The sequence below is a fragment of the Xiphophorus maculatus genome, chromosome 12 (genome assembly GCF_002775205.1).
Source record: "Xiphophorus maculatus strain JP 163 A chromosome 12, X_maculatus-5.0-male, whole genome shotgun sequence".
Lineage (NCBI taxonomy): Eukaryota > Metazoa > Chordata > Actinopteri > Cyprinodontiformes > Poeciliidae > Xiphophorus > Xiphophorus maculatus.
Genome location: NC_036454.1, coordinates 14,203,663 through 14,226,673, shown reverse-complemented (window position 1 = coordinate 14,226,673; position 23,011 = coordinate 14,203,663). Strand labels below are relative to the sequence as shown.

Here is a 23,011-nt window from a genome sequence, read left to right as displayed (position 1 = left end):
TATTGATCAGTTACCATGTACCATTCTGCGTCCTCAGTTGGCTCTCTTTGAGACTTTTCAGACCAGCGTGTGTCCATTGATTAAGCTTTGTCTTCTCAGTACTGGCAAACCAGTGATCCTAATGAAGTCGAGTCCATCCGGGCAAGCTGCAGGAGTGCTTCGCAGCACCACCAAAAATGCAACAGCTCATTTGTTCTCAATAGGAGCTGACTTATGAGGCAAATTCACTGTAATTAAAGCCATTTCACATAATGGAAATATTGCGCTCTCTATCATAGAAGCAGGGAAATTACTTGCTGCATTATGACTTGTTGGGCTATTGTATAAAATTTGTTGTGGTAAAATTCAGTGGCCTCCCCATCCTCTACCTTCTGCTCTTCCTTCATCCTCCTCTCCTTTCCTCTTCAAATCCATTAGCCTAATGAACGCCCTCCAATTTCCTGCCTCTGGGACAAACATGGGATACAGCATTGTTCTCTTTACTGTGTGTGTGTGTATACAGTATATGTCAAAGGGGAAAATGCATGCTTTTGCATGGGTGTGTGTGTGTGTGAATACAGTATATGTCAAAGGGGAAAACGCACGCTTCCTGCACGTGTTCATCATGCTTACATGTGGGTTTGACAGAGAAAACAGGATGAAGGGAGTGCATTCGTAAGCTCTCATTAAAATAGATGGGAGTAATCAAAGAGCAGAGTAATTAGCTACGGCTGAGTGGGCGGAGGGGAGTACGCAGTACCGATGTGTCAGGCCCACCGGTAAACACCGTGATAGTTCACCTCGTTCCATGTGTGGACACGAAGCAGGGGAGTTACGATGTACAGCCCTGAGGGGAACGCTCATTTCAATCTATCACCGTTAGATCCACTTCGTTCTGTACGGCCCACAAAAACATGGTTCTATTGTTAGCCACCACGGACCGGCTCCATTAGCTTCTCTAGAGAAATCGGATTTAATCATTGTACAAGGATATTGTATGTAGAGAAAAGTTGTATTTGGCAGGGTTCCTTGTACAAAAATACTAAAAACTTGAATAACAAAGAAATGATTCATTTGTCATGATTTGTGAGATCTTAAGCTATATTATTATAGGCAAATATGTCCTGATTAAGGTTTTTGCTTCGGTCCCAGTTACCAGTCTGATTAATTTAAGATTGGGTGTTTGCTGATGTTTGTTCTAAGTCTTTCAATTCAACTACATAGCTTTTTTTACTCAATATCACTGTCACCAATTATCTAAAAGAAACAAAACAAAGATTCATCAGATCAATAAAAGGATGTGTGCAGTTTTTTTTATTAATCACAGTTATTGAATTGTGATATATGCACAGTCTCATAGCTGTGCATGTAAAAACAATCCAGGAGCTTTATGAATTTGTTTTACAAATATTACCAAATATTACTGACAGACGGTGTATCACTTACAGTGGATATCTCACAAATCTTTTGTTTAGTAACCCAATTTGATATTTCTAAGTATATTTTGCATTAGTGCATTTATTGGACACAGTTTATCTGCATTTCTGTGGCCTTGATGAACAGAAACCTTTCTGTAGCTGGATTATTTATTGTAATGTACAAATGCTTTCAGTTTAGAATACAGTGGTTTAGATTGAAGTTAGTTAAAGATGCTTTTAAAAAGAAACATTGCCTGAGCCGATGCATTATGATGAAATACATTTTGTATTATTTATTTACTTGAAACTGTAAACTTTTTATGGTGGAAAACATTTACGTTTTTATTTTTTTTCTTGAACCTCTTCAGTTTTTGGCTGTCAGACTTAATAATAATATTTATTTTAAACTTTTCTCCTGTTCTATTCAACCCTACGTCTCTCAGAAGTAACAGATTGAAGAAGAAAAAAAAAAAAATCCTGCATCTCAGACTTTTGTCCCCCACTGTCACATCTACCATGGGCAGCTATCTCTAACTTAACTGCTCGTCTCACATGGGCAAAGATCCTCTACCTTTCTCTCCTCCATTCATTCAGACACACACACTCAGGCACTCACACAGCTGCTGCCAACCACTGTGTCATCTCAGACCTCAGGCTGTAAGTGTTATCGCCATCTGCCACGGGGCACTGCTCGTCCTCTTCTGAGTTATTTATTGTGTTTTGGCCGCGCTGGGCTGACCGTGGAGGCAGATAGGACCATGACATTGCTTCACAGAAAGCCGGTTGTTCATTTACAGGTGAGTATCTCACTTGCATGTCCTCGGGGGGGACTCCGGTGCAACGGAGGAAGGAATAGCAGAAGCTGAGTGAATAGATGTTGTATGAGTGATGGCGAGGCCCCGTTTTTGGTTTCTGTTGGCAACCCGAGAAGCTGCCTTGTAATGTTGTTTGTGCATGAGCATCACGGAGGCCTGTCAGTGTTGACAGGATAACAGGCTGTCCATTTGGATGAACTTCAAGTGAATAACTGCCACTTAACTTCACAAAAGTGCTTAGCTGACTTTTTCTTTGTAGTATTTGATGTGCAAACTGACTCCTTTGTTGCATTTGTTTTTTTGTTCATGTTAAATATGTTTCTGACACCCGATGTTTGGCTTCAATTGCAGTGTAAATATTCACACCCAGTCAACATTTTTGCGTCTGGGCACATTGCAACCACAGACTGTTATTTTAGTAAGGTTTTATGTGGTAAAAAACCACAAAGTAGTTTACAGTGGTTTCTAAGGAAAACTCACTTTATATGGATTAAATTTCAATTATGCTCCTCTTAATCTGATATCTAGTAGTAAAATCTAATCCAACCAATATTCTTCAGAAGTCATCTACTTTGTAAATAGTCTGTGTGTGTTTTAACCTCATAAATCTAGCTGTTTTATGACAGCCTCGTAGATTAGAGAACTTTAGTGAACAATCAGCATCATGAAGAGCAAGAAACACCCTAAAACGATCAGAATGAAGTTGTAAAAGAGTTCAAAGAAGGGTTAATCTTATGAAACATGATCTAAGCCGACAAAGATCTCATGAAGCATCGTTCAGTCCATCTTCTTTAAACAGAGAGAATATGGCACAACTTCTAAACTCCACCTAAACCGACAGTCGGCAAGCAGAGCATTAATCAGGGGCAGCAGTACTTTAGTAAGGTAGAACATATCAAATATCCACATATGTCTCCTTTAGTTTTGAAGTTAGTATTACTTCTAACTTCAATAGTATTTACTTTCTAAAAAACCAAGCCTAAAAAAACACAAAAACTTTCTTTTAACAAGATGGCTGAAAAATGCCCCACAGATAGCTGCTTTGTTGTGTTAGTTGCCTCTTAGTTGGCCTCCTAAGTGTTCTTTTGTGTTTGCTTCATCTTCAGAGCAAAAAAGAAAAGAAAAACCAAACCACAGGTTGAACAGGAGCGCAGAGCGTGATCAACGCTCATGGCACTGGTTATGACCCCGTCGGCACATTTTTGAGCCAGCCGATGACAGGCTGCCGTTATGCCCCTCCGGTTTGCGAAGGCGTTTGAAAACATGATTAACTGCGGTGAAACACAATAAGAATGTGATTCTCATTTCAGCGGTGGGTACAGCAGACTAGCCTGGGAAATCATCCAGGCCCTAATTGCCAAAGCAGACCCTGATTCAAATTGCTGGAAATTACGCACACACACACGCATACACCCACACACATGATAGACACACAAATAAACAGATTTATAGAAAATGTATTTTATATCTTGTTAATTCAATAAATTTAATACATGCCACAAAACAAACTGTATTCATGGATCTGTGTATTAAGCATTTAATAGTATTTAGCAACTATTACACATAAAAGAAATGCCTATCTTTTGATTCCAGTTGATGCAGTTTTACGTGGTTTATAAAGTATTTCCATATATGACCAATGTATGTGAAACTTTTGTAATCTTAGTCATATTTTTGAGTGTTGTCTGAGGCTGGACATCCTTTGCAATAATTTGAACTAAATTGAACTTTCTACACAGACTCTTTCATTTGGAAGCTGATAAAAATAAACCACCTAGAAATTACCAAAAATAATGCCATTTATTTCTTTGTTAGTATCAGAGTATAGTTTGTTTGCCACTATCTCAAACTTCATGGCTGAGAGACATATTGTCATTCTTTTTTTGTGGTGGAAAAGTTAACAATGGAATCTCAAGAGACTAAAAATCTAAATCCCCTTCTCTAAATTTCAATTATTGTTTTTTACAGCATACGTTTTCTTTTTTATTCCCCTTGCGGTAATCAAGATGGTAGGAAATACAATTCTTATGGTCGTGATGTGATAGTCCTTCCCCCTTTGAACAGTTATTTTAATTCTGTTATTTATTTGTTGTTAAACTGACAGGTAAAGTTTTTTTTTTATTGTTATTGAAAATACTAAATCGAACACTATTACATTTTGTTTTCATTAACTAGTGTGAGAACTTGGAAAGAAAATAACGTGGTTGTAACGAACCTAAATATAATATTACCTCGTATGTTCATGAGGAATATTGTTAATCCCTAAATTATTCATACCAAGAGCAGATTTAAAAATATATAATGTTTTAATCCTGATTGGAAAGGAAACTAGCATCTCACAAAAGTTGATGAAACAGAAGACTATCGATTCTACTTTGACATATTTAGCAGAATTTTGAATAAGGTTTATGCATTTATGAAGGATCTGCAAAACAATAATCAAAACATGTAGATCATTGCTGTGCAGCTTTTTCCATGTTTCCACTATAATTTTAAAAATCTATTTTTACTGAGGACATCCATCATGCTAATCTTTAGATTCTTCTGCTGAGATTCTTAGAATCAAGTCAGTACTTTGGCTGAGTCACTCCTAAATGTGAATAATACTTCCAGTCAGGAAAAAAAAACATGTTGTTTGAATTACAAGATTCTTTTTTTTCTAAAACCATTGCTGTTATGCAAATATGAGAAAAGTGGGAAAAACAGATTATTTTTTTGATAAATTGGTTTCAGTCAAACTCCAAGTATGCAACAGACCATAGTCAAAGCTTATTCACATTTTTCGAAGGTCAGCTATTTCAAAAGCCATAAAGATGGCCCCTTACATTCTATAAAACTTCTACTGCTTCATTTAAAGATTATTGCTTTCCTTTATTATCAAGTATTTGCTTACTGAAGAGCTCTTCTGGGGTATTGGATATTTTTTATATGAATTTATATTAGTACAATGAAAAAGTTTTTTTGCACAGAAGATTCCAGCAACTCAAAGTTGCACATGTCCTGGGGAAGTGAAAGCCCTGCTGCCTTTACACTTGCATATCGATTTATGGGTGATATAAAGAAAATTTACAGCAAGAATGATTTTGCAAGAGCTTCCTCCGCAGAAGTATAAACCGTCTTGTCTCGCTCTCTTCCTCATGTGCTGCTCCGCCCTTCCATTTCATTAAGCAGAGACAGACAGCCAAGTCTGAAGTCTTCTGTGTCACAACTGCTGCCTCCTACTCATGCTTTTATGTTTTCAACCTCTTGCTACACTTTCAAAAGCTTTTTCTTCATATATTCCACGCTTACTTTTTTTCTTTTCACACTCTTCATTCGAAAAATCATCCATTTTTATTCCCTTGCCCCTTTTGTGTGGCCAGACAGCCGTGTAATTGTGGACCATGTGAGGAGACGGGATGAGAGGGGGCCTGTGTTGGTCGGCGTCGCGCAGGCGTACCTACCTACAGTTCTCCTTCCAGCCACTTCTTTGTTCTTGCACCATTGTGATGGCCTAGCTAAAGCAAAGCGCTACACATGTTGCTTGGCTGCAAGACTGTCTGCAGCCTTTGTGATAAATATGGAACTCTGTTTCTCTCAAGTATTGTTACTATTCGTCCCCTTTGCCGCCTGTCTGCTTGGATACCTCTGACTGTGCTGCATAAAAGAAGATTAGCTTCACCTCTGAGAGACACATGCATACATTCACAAAAGCACACACAACACACTGTGTGTACATACAAACACAAGGCTTTCCTTGTCACGTTGTCCCTCCGTTCCTGTCCCGGGTGCTTTTATATTGCTTCGCTGCAGATACTTTTCAATTTGCCTATATGTGGACACAATGACTGGACTGGGCATGCTCCAACAGCATGCTCTATGGATAATCTTCTAAAACAAACCAAAATTAAAATTTTGGACATATATTTCATCATTCAAATATCATGATGTGGTGTTGGGTGGTGGAAGGAGAGAGATTTCTATTAAACAAAAACCCCTGTTTTGTGGGGAAAATAATCACAGCAAAAACAATTTAGATCAATTGGATGTTGGAATGACAGTGATCATCGTAAGCAGAGGAAACGAGAGAACTACATATCACACTACACAACTCTGAAACAAGTGTACTGGCTGTTAAACTGGCAACACTGTACAACCATAGCAATATCCACAAAGGAGAAGTTAGTTTTGATCAAACAGTGAGGAAAGATTAAGATCCCTGATTGCTTGACTTTGTCAGAATTTAACCTCAGGTTGCACAGGAAGACAAAAACATGTGATTGCAAACCTAGACAAAACCTTTAATTTTACAAAAGAAAATAAAACATGGGACATAAGACTCAGATGAAGTATGGGGATACGGTATCAGCAATATGTTTTTCTAATAACTGCACAGAAAAAAACCTCACAAACTTTAAACAGTAACATAAATTCAACATCAACAACCTATAGGTGTTTAGAACAATAATAAGACAGGTTTTACGCTCACTAGATTAATTCAATTCTTTATTTTTATCCCAATTTGAGTATTCAGTTTAGGAGTTCAGTTCTTTGGTAGGCAGCATTAGTTGTCTGCCAAAGAACTGAATAGAGCCAAAAAAAAAGGTCCAGTAATGTGAATTGAATAATTGGATCTCATCTGAAATTTTCATGAAGTGTAAGTGAAATTATTTTTGTCGTATGATAAGTCATAGACACAAAGAAATAAAAGTTGAAAAGATTTGAGTTGAGTAAAGGGAGTAACAGCTTTATTGTTGAACCTCCAGCTGTTGGTGTCATCAGTGCGGTGACAGTAAACCACACGCTGACCCTTGATGAGCCTTGCTGTCTTTAGTTGTCTTTCCAATCCTGGCCTCTGGTTACAGTAATGCATTTTGTTGCAATGAAAAGGGGTCTATTGTCATTAAACTAGAAAAAATGGCCATAAGCTGCACATGAGAAAGCTTCATAACTAAATCAGAATGTTCTCTCCGGGCTTTTTTTTTATTAGAGATTTTGTCTCTGTGGTAAACTACTCAGCCTTGTCACTTATCTTCATTTACCCCTTGTGTTGCACCAATTTCTTGTTCTTTTTAATTTTTATTCTCTTTTCTCAACTCCCTACATTTTAAAGGTAATTATTGCTAATAGTTTTGAAATTGACGTTTTATTTTTCTTTCTTTATAGCCCACCTGCTCTTCTTTTTCACGCCAGATTTTTCTGTCACTTTATCTGTCCACCTCCTCTCCTGCCTTTCTTTCTAATCCTTCATCCAGAATACCTCAATCCCTGGTTCTACTGTTTCAATTCTTTCCTTTTCCTTAATGGGGCTAACACTAAATAAATGATCTAGACTTGTGTCATAACTCAATAAGAAATCAAGTATTTTTCGTCAAAGAACAAAAGCAAGATTATTTCATGTTTTTAGAAGCCAAATTCGGTATTTATTGCATGCCACAAGTCCAAAGAAGTAAACCAAGACACACTGAAGTATGAAATACGACAAAAACAGCATGACCAAAAGACATTAAGTGTTTATGTATTTAAAAATAACAAATCACCTCAGTTGTAGTCATGTATATAGTAAATGACTTGTACAGTGCTTTGTCTACTTTTTATCACCCCTACACATTTCACTCTACTCTCAGTGATTCACCAATTAAGCTACATTGTAGCTTCACTTCTACAGAAGTGAAGCTGCCATTACACCCTTAATCAAGAAAGTGTTGAGATCAAAACCTGAATAAATCCAACATACAGTATAGATTATACAAACCAAACTGACCTCATTTAAAAATATTATTACTCCTCTTGCTATTTCCCGATTAACCCAGTTTTTTAGTTCGTTTCCACCAGCCACAACAAAGCATCATTTCTGCCAGATTGTCCAAGAAAGAAACCATAACTCCAGAAGCAAAATAAAAACCAGGAGACAGCAACCTTATGTCATGTGGGTGTTTTACTGCAAGACGGACTGTTGCACTTTACAAAATGGATGGTTTAATCAGGAAATAATATAATGTCCAAATGGTAAAGATAGGTTATAAAACACCAGCTGAAAAGTTAGAGGTTGGATCCAATAGGTTCTCTAAATGGTCAGTGATCCTAATTTCATCAAAACATTGCAGGCAGAGTTAGAAAAGATGTGTCTGATTGAGGCAGTAAAAATACTGTTGTTAATCCTAAGTGATTTAAAATGCTTAGGATTTAATGTCAGACAGTGAGGAAGAATAATTCCTCTTTGTACAATTCAACATTCTCTGGTTGACTCTACCTATGCTCAATGGGTTAAGACCAAAGGGCAAAACAAATGGACCCAGTTCAAGTTCAAATAACACATTTTCACCTTCCTCTCACCACACTGGTAGATTTTATTGAAGCTTAGCACTGGTAAAGTGGCCTAACATAAAAATGGTGAGGATGCACTCCAGATTCAACTTAAGCTTTTTGTTAGACACTGCGTACATTATTGAAAGTGATCAGATGTCTAATTTATGTCGGTTAAACCTTTTGGGGTTCATGTTCTTGAATCGTGACGTCTTTTCATGTGGCGCACACCATGCCTCAGCTGCCAGTCCCCCCACACCTCTTTTCCATCTTTCCCATTTCCCTCCGCTCCACCCTCATCTCCTTTTTTCTCCTTTCTTTTGCGCCGTAAGTCTCCTGTGATGCATCCGCCCTGATTCTATATAGAGATTCCTACTCACTGTGCTTCCTGCTGTAGTTGCTCTCAGTCTCTCCCTGCTCCCTCCTTCATTCATTGATGTCTGATCTAATTGCTTTTGCTCTCACCCTGGGGACCTGGGCGCAGTGTAACAAGCTCCCAGAGGATGCGCTCCGCCTTCGTCGCAGCATCCCTGAATCGCTGCTTTCTTTCTTATCTGTTTCCTCACTGGCTCTTCCCATGGCATTCATTCATTAGCAGTTCTAATGCTCCAGCCTCAGAACACTCGGCATGATATTGTGATCCTCGAGGCTTAACTCAATCTAATCTCAGGCTGGCTGCGGCTCAAGGCTGGACAAGGAATGACCAATTGCAACAAGTCCTCTTTTCCATTTGGATTGGATCCCTTGTTTTTTTTTTTTTAATATATATGATCCAGTGGGGGGCAACAGATGGAGAATAGGAGGGTTTCGTTTGGAAAAAAGCTAGATTCAGACAGAAAAATAAATAAGAGGTGGGAGAGAGAAGTGACAAAGTGGAAAAAGGACAACCTGATAACACGGAGAGGCTCGCAGGACCGCTGGAAGGAAAAATGTGATAGAAAAGGCAAAATAAGAGATGCAGTCCAGTGAACTAAAGCAGACAGGCCGGGGCACATTTTAACAACTTCGGCTGCATTCAGTCACTTGAATTTTTTTTTCTGCGTTACACCGCACATTTCAACTTTTCTGTCGCTTGCGTCTCTTCCTCCTTGATCCTTCAGTGTGATATATCACACCTCAAGTGACATCCGTGTATTGTGCCACTTTAAGTGAATCCTGGGGCAAAACCTGCCCACAAAAAAACTCACCAATCAGACTTTCCAGAAGTTTTGTCACACAGAATTCCCTAGTTGATCCAAATCCTATTTTCGCTTGTGTTTGCTAGAGAGAGACAATGCAGGATAAACAGCATGAAAGAAACAAAAGCCCACAAACTCTCAGAGTTGTTTGAGCTCGGTTCGGCATAAGCCAGCTGTTTTGGTGCAAATATAACCTCAACTGTCAGTTTTCTGCTGCATCCCAGAACAACGTACCACAAGAAATACTTAAAAATTGTTTCCATGTTTCCCTTTGACACGAAGCTCATAGACAGCAGAGAGAGAAACACCTCGAGAGCCACGCAGCATGCCTGTGTGTGTTCCTGTCTTTCTGTATCGTTAATTTTCATGGTACAACACCAGCAATGAGATCAAAACGGTTTTTCCTGAAGGTTAATGGGTCAAATGCAAAGATCAAAATCTAGTTGTTGCATGCACTCCTCTCATTACAGGCATTTAAAGAGAATTATTTGATACAGATACTCTGATCTTGCCTTCAGGCCTCCCCTGCGAATCCTTCCTCTCTCACACATGCACACACGCTCTGCTGGTCCTCTGGGCCCAGGCAGTGGGATGAATCCAGATATACCTCTTTGAAGTGAGCAAGCCTGCAAAGCCATAGATGTGTGTGCGTACACATACGCACAACAATCCTGCTTTGTTGGTGCTTGCTTCTTTCATCAGACCAGGTGTTTAATTATTAATGTATGTTAAAATAAATGAAGGCAGAATGTGCGAGCAGATTTGACCCTGCGGCTGTACTGTTTAACCTTTATGCTAGTGTAATCCCACTTGCAAAGAAGCGTGTTCCTCAACGAAAGAACTTCTCAATGTGAATGTTCCCTGCAAAACTATTTATGTTATGGTTCTTCACCTTTTCTCATCTCACAAACTTGAGATTATTGACGCAGAGGATTTTTAAATTGTAAATCCTTGTCAGTCCCCGTTAGTCTGACACCCCTAAATAAAATCCTTCAAAACTGCAAACCTACTAACACATTACAAATAGCCAGGAGGCCCCTAATTCATGAGGAGCTGGAGCGATCTACAGCTTAGGTGGGAGAATGCGTTGACACAATAACTGTTAGATACTCCTCAAATATGTTCTGTATGGAAGCCCAGATTTGAAAGGAATCCTTGCAATGCGATGCAAGTCTTTTATGAGAAGCATCATACATAAAGAAAAAGTTGCTTGACTCAGTTGAAACCAAAATAAATCAGTTTGGCCTGCATGCCAAAACATTTGTGACAGAGCTTAGATTGCAAATTACCTTAAATGTAAAGTGAAGCATGGTATTGGCAGCATCATACTGTACAGATGTTTGTTTTTAAGCCAGGAGATTATGTGAAGACAGTGAAATACATCCCAATCAGAAAACATTTAAATTTAAAGGCTGCAAAGTAGTTGATACTGGGACCTTCACCTTCCAGCGGGACAAAGGAATAATTGGTTTAGCTCAAGTAATACTTATGAGTTTGAATGGCCCTGCCATTTCTGAAAAATGGTGGTTGCGACTTTTCTGTCACAATGAATGGCAGAAATGTTCTTGCTGGCAAACACAGTATGAGCAGCCTTATTCTCATTATTGGAAGTGAAATCTGCCAATCAGAGATACGTACAGATAAAAGCCACACACTTGGGGTGAGATTTTAAACATGTGCTGTGTTTTTGTGTCTCTGCAGGTGTGTGGAAATCATCGCCAAGGAAGGCAGAAGTCTGAAGGAGCTCTATCTGGTGTCTTGTAAAATCACAGACCACGGTAGGAGACTTTTTGTTGCAGTCAACCTCCAACGTTATAATCATAACCATCATTGCCCACATTCTCAACAGTGCAGTCATTTGGCTTTTATGGTTCAGCTCTTATGAGACTTGCAGACAGTAAAAACATAATGAAAAGTTTCACACAGAAGGAAGTAATGCCTCTTATTGCCGCTCATAGCGTAGATGAGCATCTTGATATTGATGTTTACCTTCCAAGAAATAGTTTTTGAATGAAATTGGCAGACTGACTCACTTTAGTCGCAGATGTGATGGTTTCTGAACTCTAAGGCAGAATTTTGCAGCACAGAACCACTACTGCTTCAGGCAGGATTTCTTTGCATTTGCTTCTGTTTGTGGATTAGAGGTGTTTGCATTGTCTGACAGAAGATATACATGTTTTTTTTCCCCCTTTGCAACACTCGCGCTGGCAGCTTGTATATCCCCCTAGCATCCTCTTCTCTTTTCATTGTGTTTACACTACCTTTGCTCCTCTGCTTGATGCCATTCAGCCATATGTCTTGCTGAATATTCAAGCCTTTCATCAGATGCAGCACAATACACAGTTGGAGTTCTTCAGTACTGAAGAATTAGGAGCACACTGCTGACTATTACAGCATGTGTGAAATATGTGGTTCTTTGTGTAGTAATATTAATCTATTCAGCTGTGGAAATGTGCACTCTACAAATTCTGCTACACTGTGAAGCCAGCTGTTGTTTTTACTACCTACCTTACTTTAACAAAACTTTGAATCTTATCTTTTCCAGGTCAAAATACCCTTTGTATCTATCATACTTTAATTCAACTCTCTCTAGTTTGAACCTTTTGCCATGAGAGTGCACTACAAAAAGATTGTATGAGTATGAATTGTTTGCAGTTATTGGAATGCTGATTTCTTTTAAAAGAAGTTTTATGGCTGAAACTACACTGTAGGTTTGTTAATTTGCCTTTAATTGAACCACAAGAGGTCTGTGTCCTACATCATGTAAGATTGGGTGCATATCTAAGTAAAAGCAATAAAAATGGGCAGCCTTATGACAAGTATTCTTGAACTGGCCACACATTTTAAAGAACCACAGCGTTATATATTACTAAATAATGTGTTATATAAAATTAGCATATTAGTCAAGTCTCTTTCAGTTTACTTTTCTCTCAAAGTTTCAACATCTCCAGCCATTTGTTTCTCTCTCTGACCTTCATTACCTTTGGACGGACTCGCGGCTGCTCTCCGTCTTTTTACATTCGCTATGCTAATTGTGTTTTTCTCTTTTCTACGAAAACCATTTCATGTCAGACTCTAATTGTGTCAAGTTTCCCCCAGGATGTTTTGAATTTGTCATGTGTGTAGCACAGAGTAAGCTCTAAAGAGTTTTCTTCTTGATGAGCTGCAGTATTGTTGGAAACTTCCCTGAGTTACACCAACATTTAGCACCTTGACCTCTCTGAACCAGCGCTTTAACTGTGCCTCCAAGTGTATAAAGTGTTGTGTGGGTGTGTTTTTTGCTGGAGTTTGATTAATGACTTAAAGATCCCTAAAGTACATTACAGCAGAAATGTACACAACCACCTCCTTACACATCCTCATTTGTTTGAGCATCTCTGGTCACTTTGACCATGATGAATTGCTGATATCTGATCTTCCTTTGCTAATGACCCCTTTGCCCCTCTCTGGCCACTGATTGGGTTGGAATCTGTTTGTGCTTGTGTGTATGCTTGTCCTTCAAGGATAAAGATGTCTTCTGGTTGAGCTCTATGCTCCAAACTCATTGATTGGTTGGTTTCCTGCTTCTGCTTCTGCTAAATTAAATAACAGAAATGAGATTTTACATCTGCCTCACTGGCCCATGTTTTTTTCCGCCCATCTCCTGTGGTAATTATTTTTATTAATGGCCTCTCTGAGTGCATTTGAGATGTCCGCAAGCCTCTTATGTTTGAGTGTTCTGTTTTTTTCGTTTGTTTGTTTTTTTCTTCTTTTTTTTTGCTTCCAGATTTGGCTTCTTTGCCTTTTTTATAAGAGCATTTAGAACAGATAGACATCAGAAAATGCAGATTTTTAAAGACAGTGCCAGCATCGATATTTTGTTTCTTTCTGTGGATTGTTTTGAAGAATTATTGTATTTATGGTAGTAAAAGCACCTTCTACTTTAGATTGTGCTGGCAGGTTTCTGCTCATCAGAGAACGATTGTTACATTGATTAAAAACTAATGTGTATTTCTTGCACTGTCAGAAATAATTCCTGCATTTGATTTAGCAAAAAGCAGAGGAAAGGGGAAGGAGGAGTATAAAGCAAAATCAGTTGCTTATGGTTTATAATTTTACAATATTCAGAGCATGACCCATAAACTATTTCAGGCTTTAAAGATTCAGTGTATTCCGCTCCTAGTGATCAGTAAAACAAACACATTGAAAATGTTGCCTGGACAATTTCCTGACTGTTCTCTTTTAGGTATGCACACAAAACACAACTTCTGCTTAAAGTGACGAACCACAGATGGCGCTCCTAGGTGCACTGTGCAGAAACTCCTTTCTCCTGCATCTTCTCTTGATGTTTATAAACCAATGAAATTACTGATAATATTTCTCTTCCACCACAAAGCTAAAAGTCTGGAGGAGGCGCAGAAACCTCTCATACATGGAGAAGTTATGGTAATTCTGCAGAAGCATCCAAGAAACCAGAAAAAGAGTAGGGAGATGCCTAGATGATGTGTATGTGACACTAGTGAGATCTTCCAAATTTGTAGTAATCCGGCACAATATAAATATTTTTGGACATCCTTAGGGCGGTCTTAAGCCTGTGTGAAGGGGCTCTTAGAGATCATATGTGAGATTGTAAGAGTTGGCGCTTCTTCCAGTTCAAAATAAGACTCAAGATGAGACTACCTTTTATCCAAACCCTTTAAACGGCTTTTATTGTTGGCATTGTGACAAGAAAAGGAGGACTGACCATAATGGTCAGACTGTGTCCAACTTTTCTAATATCACGGTCAGGTCATTGTTTCATTTCTTCAAATTAAGCTTGAGCCTCACTGGCTGCTTGTTTGGCTGCCTGGGTGAATTTTAAGTTTAAATAATTCAATTAATTTCTCTAAAAGTTGACACTCGAGTGTCAGGCCCTCTTTGGTTTAAGAACGTCCTTATGTACACTCACTTATCACTCTCATGGCTGCAAAGACACTCTCCTATGCATGCAGTACATATTTCACTTCCATATTATAGTGATTAGTTTTATTTAAAAATATTCAGGTTTGCAAACAAAAGTCTAATGTTCCCTTAGATTATTAAAACTATTTTAAAAAAGAAGTACCATTTAAATCTTATTTTATCTCCCATAAAGCTAAAACTAGCTATCTGCACTATACAAAGAGCTTATTTTCAGAGCATCTCTGTTGAATGGATGGTGGTATCGCGGGTTGTTTCTCTGGCAGAGATAACAGAATCACTATAACATTGAAAACTGATCCCGATGAGAAAACTCTCTCACCTTCTCTGCTGTTGTTAATCAGATCTCTTTGCCACCATTTTCCTCCTCAGTGACCAACCGGCTCTGTATCCTGATAGACAGTGATGCACCCTGGTCTCCTTTCACTCTCGCTCCAGTTGTCTGTTAGCCTCCTTTTGTTCTCAGTGCGTGATTTGCATTAACATGAATCCATTTGCTTCTGCATTCTATGTATGTGTGTATCTGGCTGCCCTTATCTTGTCACCCGGAGCCCACCTGCTTTATCCAGATACAAAAACAGAGACCCTGGTGCTGCTGCTCCTTACATATGGAAATCCTCCTCCTTCACCCACACAGCCCTGCATGATCCTTTGCATTCTTAGTCCTTGCCTCCTGTGTACATTTTCGAAATACAAGACCAAGTGAAACACCTGTGGGAGATTTTGTGCTGGCGAGAGAGGAAGGAAAGTGAAAGCTTTACTCTGCTTTTGGAGGACTTTAAGCAGAGCTGGTATATATTAGCAAAGTTGGAAGATTTATTTTAGGGCTCAAGATAGATTTAAGTAAACCTCCTTTTCCCTTTCTGACATGTACAATGTTTCGGTACTAATGTATTTAACATTTCCAACTCTGAGTCTGCAGTTCTTCATACATTTTAAAAGTGTATATTGATGTGTATTTGATGTTCTTTTTTTTGTAGTTATAAAAATGTGAGGTGGGAGGAGATCTCCATCCAGAACTGAAAAAAATGCATACTGTATTGTTAGGATGCATCAATAAAAAAATACAACAGCTTTGATTTGAACATAGTTTGAGATTACAGCAAAACAATTATATCTTCTTTATAAAAGAAAGAACTATTCAGGAATTTCTTCATGTTAATTAATTTTATGGCACAAAGTTAGAGTTTACTGGCATCGATTAAAAAACTTTCTTACACGTAGAAAAGTTGGTGACATCACTGTTGTGGCATTTATCACATGCTCAATTTTCAAGATGCAAAAAGAAAGGAGCTGATGAGTGGTTATGCACCGAGCGATGATCGGCTAGTCATAATCCAAAAATCCAATCTTTTACCAATTAGTGAATGTGCCATACTTTAGTATCTGTGGTTCATTCAATTCAAGAGAGCAAGATATTCAGTAGATTTGCTTGAGAATGTGAGGCATGTAAAAGGAAGTCTCAATAAATTACTGCAATGGTCTATTTTTTTTTTTTATCCTTCTGAGCTTTCAAACAGTCAGGAAACATAGGATTTGAATTTGCTAGTTGTGTGTTATATCATGGACAAGGACTTTGTAGGAACTGTGCTGTAAGCCAACAGCAGGTTATCCTGCTGCTCAGAATACAAACAATAATAGTTGATCATAAAAGTTGAACATAATCAACCTCAAAACTTTTCTTTTTTATTTCTTTCTGTTTGGTGAGGCAAAGTTGCAAAGCTGGTGTATGTCATAGTATGTACAGAACTATCTTTTCTTCCTTATTGTGATTATTATTTTTTACAAAAATCAAACTGCTTGAATGATTGTAGAGTTACTTTACTTTTCATCGTTTTAGCAGATGAAAAAATAATCACTGGCCTGCAGGCACTTGAAATGAGAAAGTTTGGGCAAAATTCTGAGATCAAGAGTTTCAAAGAGCTTTTAGTTCATATTAATTTTATATACATCAATTTCATTATCTTCAGCGTGTTGATTTTGACTGCAAAGACCCTATACAACAATATTTTATGCCATAAAGAAAATACAGCTTCTATATAATATCAAAAATCTTTGAAAAAGAAATAAAAAGTCGCAACGATGTTTACCCTAATACAATTTAAAAAACAAAAACTAACAGCGACAGCCCATCATCCAGACTGCTGTGATTGTCTTGTGTAGTTTTATAAGAAGGATTGAGCCCCTCAGATTGTGCATTTTATTGTTTTGTCCATCTGTATTTACCCATCTGTGAGCTTGCGGGATTATTGCTGTCATTCAATTTTCAGCGTCCGATTCTTTTATTTCATCACCAACTTTGTGCTGACTACTTCATGTGGTCAACACAAATCTACATTTCCCCCCATTGAACACGTGCATATTTCTGCTGCCTGCCTTCATTCCTGTTCCAAGACCAAACCCCCTTTCCTTCTCTTTTCCTCTCTAGTACCTCTTTCTTTTCATCTTAAAGCTCTTGCTTTTATCATATGTGCTTAACTCTAAACTCACTGAACATTGATTGATAAGGCTTCCATGCCTCTCCCCTTCAGCCAAACTGTAGGAATGAAGTATGCCTGTGAGTGCATCTTGACTTAAGTGTGTGTCTTTACTTGTTTAGATCCCTTTTTGTGGGTTGTTGTGTATTCACACTAATGTTCCTTGCCCCTGGGGAAAATTGATACACAGTTACTCCCTGAAGTATCATATTGCTTTTTATAAGGTGAGGTTACTTAGCATAAAAGCAGCTGCAACAGCACAATAACTACCTTACAGACAATGAAAGTGACATGTGATTATTATGGTCCCTTACATAGTCTGATGAGGCCATCAGAATATGCTCTAACCTCAAGAGTTACTGTGCTTGCTTTTAACCTTAAGGTACTGCTCTGTTTTTATTATTCTGTATTGTTTGTAGGACAGATGTTCATGTCAGAAGCTTTAGCACAATATCATTTAATGCCCTCGATAAGGACCAGCGCGCTATCTGTAAAATGTCACACCATGCTGGAATAGTAGCTTTAACGAAAAGTGATGAAGACTAAAATTAGATTATCACTTTCTGCATTTATATGTTACATAAACAAGTGTTAGCCTGGATATCTCTATACCTTTTGGGCTTTGTCACATCTCTATTTCTCTTCAAGCATATTTGTGTTTTTCTCCCCCCTAAGTGTTCTCACATATAATGGAATGTAAATGTAGATAGTGTAATAGCTTGTTTGTTATTACACTATCGCTGTTTGCCACTCAGAGGGTAAATAAGGAAGCAGCAGTTGATTAAAATGCACAGAGCGGGACAGCAGATTTATGTGGACTGCTAAAGAGAGCAAGTCTGTGGAAGGCCTTTGTCTTTTGGAAACAATTTTAGTGCTGTTCAAGATGAGAGAGTGCAGGGAGTTTATTTAAGATTATTTTGTTTGTCAATTTTTGGCCAAACGTGTGTTTCCACTTCAATTAAATTCAAAGGGTAGACTTTCAACTCCGTAATCAGAACTTTATTGTAGTTAGTCTGAACCTTCCAGGTAGAAGTAGAGCATGCAAAGTAATTCAGATTGTTTTCAATACTCCATTATTATATTTTAATTTCATTTTAATGTATTTATTATATCACAAACTTGTGCTTTTGGACATCTGTAGATTTAGAGAGAATAAATCTTCCAATCAAAGTAATATTTTAGGGTTTTAAATCGATTGTTGAATTGTTTTGATTTGGCCCATGGATGCTGTCACAGCTGGTGGGGGCTGATGTTGTTTATTGAAGTAGATGGAATATGGTTGTTTTGGAGCAACGGAAGGACACATGGACATGAATGCACAAAGGAATGTTCAATGTATGATTGCATGATTTCATGATTTTGACAATTTGTAATAAAACAGACAGTTTGGGGAAGAAAACGGCGGTCGTTCTTCGTTCGCTAAAGCTGTTCTTGTTTACAGGCTTCCCACTCGGAAGAAAGGAGAAGAAGAGACAAAACAAAACAAACATCAATTGTTGCAACTGTTTCAATACAGCTGAGACATGTAACATAGGTATAAAAAATATTTTTTCTGAGGTAACAGCCTGCGATGTCATCGATGACATCACGTCCGTCCCTGACTGTCACTGATGACATCAGACCGACAAAACGAACGTGATGTCATCGATGACATCGCAGGCTGTTCCTTCAGAAGTGCTTGAATAAGACGACCACGTGGTAATGTGAAGGCCTGTGAAGGCCCTCGCACCGAACGTGGACGCGAGGGCCTGTGAAGGCCTGGGATCCTTCAAGGACCTGGCCTGTGAAGGCCCTCGCACCGAACGTGGACGCGAGGGCCTGTGAAGGCCAGGGATCCTTCATGGACCTGGCCTGTGAAGGCCCTCGTACCGAACGTGGACGCTAGGGCCTGTGAAGGCCAGGGATCCTTCATGGACCTGGCCTGTGAAGGCCCTCGCACCGAACGTGGATGCGATGGCCTGTGAAGGCCAGGGATCCTTGAAGGCCCTGGCCTGTGAAGGCCCTCGCACCGCCACCTGGATGCGAAGGCATGTGAAGGCCCTGGCCTGTGAAAGCCCTCGCACCAGCACCTGTATGCGAGGGCCTGTGAAGTCGTGTAAAAGTAGTAGAAAAAGTTGAGTACCTTTCTACCGTTTCTACTCTCTGCTCCTTCCATGCGTTGCTCTAGAGTGTCCCTACGCTCTTTCAGGTCTCATACTGATGTTTCCAGTTTTGTTAGAGCCAAATTATAGACAGCGTTTCACCAGGAGACCTAGAGTGAGGAGCCCCACCCCTTTCCCCCTTGCGCCTCAGACAGAGTTTGGGGAAAAAGATGGCGGTCGTTCTTCGTTCGCTAAAGCTGTTCTTGTTTACAGGTTAGTAGTGTGAAGCTGGTGGAAACTGTCCCCGCTAAAATGTAAATTTACAAGTTCATTCGGTGCTGATTTCGTAATTACTTGCTAGACGTGTTTAGACGTTCGAGGGAAAAAGAGTGGTTTTGTTTCATAATTACGGTTTGTAGCTATAAAGGTCGTAAAACAGCCGTTATAGAAGTTTGCTACATGTATCTAAACTTCGATACACTCTCCGACCCAACCTTATTAAGATTTCGGTGGTATCCTGACGGGTTGTGTTATCTTTTGATAGGAAGTGTTAAAGTTACTCTGTTACATGTACCGGAAATCAGTTCTCATCAGTTTCAAACATTTATTATAGACGTTACCAGTTTTTCCCTACTACCCTGTAATTGATTCTACTGTACTAGCTTAAGCTAGATCGAGTCCTCTAAATATGCCCATATTAAATTATAGAACTAATAATATGATTACATTTTTCAGAGTTATTACAGTTCAAAGAAATTAGTAGCCTTACAATTTCACTGAACTTGAGGAATAGTTTTCTTTTTATGTAAATCTGTAAGATTTAAAAACATTTTAAAAGATTTTTTTAAAGCTCTAGAGGCCTTTATTTAACAGTAAATGTGCAGGACATGTAGAGGAGAAGGAAGGAGAAGACATGCAGCAAATGGCCCAAGGCTGGGAATCAAACCCAGGACAACCACGTCGCGGCCCACAGCCAGGGTGTGTGTGCTCTACCAGCTGAGCAACCCAGTGCTCCCGACTTAAGCGGTGTTTTAGGATGATTTACATGATTACATGATTGAGGCACACATAAAACGTTCTGGATTAAAAGATTTATAGTCTTAACCAAAGAGCGGTGTGTGTGTGAGCGTGTGCGTAGGCGTATGTGTGTGTGTGTGCAATGATCATAATTTATTAGGCATTTACATATTTCGTCAGAATGTGGAGTGATTTTAATGTGGTTGCAGCGTCATTGCTGTAAAAACAAAAAGCTGAGGTTAATGTTTGAGAACATCGAGTTATTATGCCAATCCAAACTCCTGTTTATCTCTCCTCTGCTGAAAATAAACCTGCATCTGTGAATTATATAAAAGTTGCTACAGTAATCTTTTTTAACAGACTTTAGACTCAATACCTTTCACTCCAATTGACTGAAAATGGTTTGAAAGAGTGGATAGTTTGTGACATTTTTTTTCTTAACCTCTTACTCTTAGAACAAAAGAAATCTCAACTGGGATCTAAATAGTTATTCCGAACTATAAATTATTTCTACTAAAGAGTTACTTATTTGCAATAACATCTGGCAAACAGCAAGGTGTCAATACAAAAACAAATCTCTTGTATCATATCATTACATCTGTTCATAAAGTAAGGGAAATAAAAGTCAGTTTACTATTTTTCAGTTTTACTGTTAACATGTCAGGACATGGCAAATATATATGTATAAATATAAATATATAAATAAATGCAAATATATGGAAGAATATTAAAGTACAGCTTTATTTATTTCTACACACGAAAATCATAAAAAGATTCATGGAACAATTTTTTTTTCTAATTTCCAGAAAAAGGCAAAAATTCCCAGTGCACAGACTACATCACCAATGCTTTAATTAAAAATTAAGAAGATAAATTGGAGCCAGGTGCCGCTAATCAAATGCACTTGATTAACTAATCATAAGCGAGTGTGATTGCATCTGTAAAAACAAAAGAATTGGCAATTTTCTGCTCCATGGTACCCAGGTGTATATGGACACAATGCCAAGGAGCATCTTTAGTCTTTGAGAAGTCATGGTTGGTCACAGTTATTTTGGAAGACTTTACTAGGCTGTTTCTGAACCTTTTTGAAGTCTGGTCATTCTATAGTAAGAAACATTGTACTTGCCAATTTCCCTGAGGTGTGGACATCTTAGCAATCTTGTAATATAATATGATTATCATTACAAAAAGAAACAAACAAACTCTGCAGCCAGTGTGTGAAATCTTAAAGTGTAAGCAGGACAGATAAAAAAAACCACCCCTCAATAAGTACAATTAAGGCAGAATTAGACAAAGCATTGTCAAATTTAGATTTAAAATTAATTGTGTTCAACCAATAAGTTTGTTTGTTATGGAAAGAGATCTCCCCCCCAAAAAAATAAAACACATTATCATTAACATTTGAATACAAAATGGCATGTTGAAAATAATTTGTAACCTTCAATCAATCAATCAAATTTATTTATTTGTATTGCCCATTTCAGCTCTACACAAAAAGTGAGCAAAAAAACAAACAAACAAATGAACAATTGAAACATTATATTTCGCCAAGTGCCATCATCAAAATATTGGTTAGTGTTTCATTTAATATGATTCAAGAGCAACTTTAAACAGATGGGCTTTTCTTAATAATCTACAGAAACTTAATGTTTCGGGATTGCAGCAGTCAAGCCCTTCTTATAATTGCTGACCTGGATTTTGCATATTTCCACTGGTATTAAAGACAAATCTTTGAGTTTTTGAGGTTGGTACAATAAAACACTGAATATATTGTCCTTAACTTTATGCCTTGTTTGCATTTCCTCATTTATCCAAATAAACCACACACCTTTTGTTTATTAGACAGATTCAACCACAACATTTCAGCAAAAATATCAGTAATATGAGCATTTCAACTCAACACTATTTTCAAAATTGTATCGTCCCTGTAATACTAATGTTGCTACAAACTCTTTATCATTGTAGATGTCATTGTTTTCATTTCAGATCTTAAATGCTGAAACATGTAACCATCACAAGTGTACAAGAGAGCAACCGAGGAAAAATCTGCCTGACCTCAATTTCATTAAGTACAACAATAAAACCAGAAAGTCCAAACCCATAAGTGACTCCTGTCATTATCATTATGACCCTTATGACCAATATGCCAGTAACACACAAAAAGCATTCTCCAGAAAAATTTATAAGGGGTATGTTTACAGTTTGAGGCGTATAGGAGATGGTGAGTTTGAGCAGCATAAGTGTAGCATATGCTGTAAAACGCTGGACACCGAAAGGGCAAAGGCTCATATACTGTTATTATCTCAGCAAATCAATGGTAGTGCCAGAGCCCTGGGGGACAACACAAAATAATATGGCGAGCTTGTAGCTGGACTGCAGAGCTGTCACACTCTTTCTGAAGCATGTGAACATGAACTGGAGGTAAAAATTGTCAGTTAATATGCCCATTTTTATTTATTACATCAAACTAATAATTTGTAGAGAAATTGCCAAAGAAAGTTAAACATATAAAGACATCTATTTTAAAAATGATTTCATTTAGGTATTACTTTATCTCAATGAATGTCCAAAACTGTAAAGAGATCATAAATATGTCATTTGCAATTTCCGAAGAACGTATCCACTCAGAGGGCAGGATTGGTTTGTCTAAAATCATGTTGGAGCATTCTAATCATTTTTAGCATAAATTTAACGGCAAGCTGGAATTTGATAAAATCAGTAGTTTTTACTGATATTGCTATTGAGTAAATATCATAGTTCCAGTTCATTGTGTATTAACAACACTTGCAGACATATTTTTCTTGCTTTATAAACTCAAAATCA

At 38.1% G+C, this 23,011-nt stretch overlaps 1 protein-coding gene across 1 annotated transcript in view; it reads left to right on the top strand.

The window, feature by feature from the left end:
* The window catches only part of fbxl17 (F-box and leucine rich repeat protein 17), a 246,645-nt gene that overhangs the window by 156,081 nt on the left and 67,553 nt on the right, over nucleotides 1-23,011 (top strand). The window contains exon 9 of the mRNA XM_005795045.3: nucleotides 11,377-11,453. Coding sequence (XP_005795102.1) covers nucleotides 11,377-11,453 — 77 coding nt within the window. The remainder of the gene's footprint in view (nucleotides 1-11,376; nucleotides 11,454-23,011) is intronic.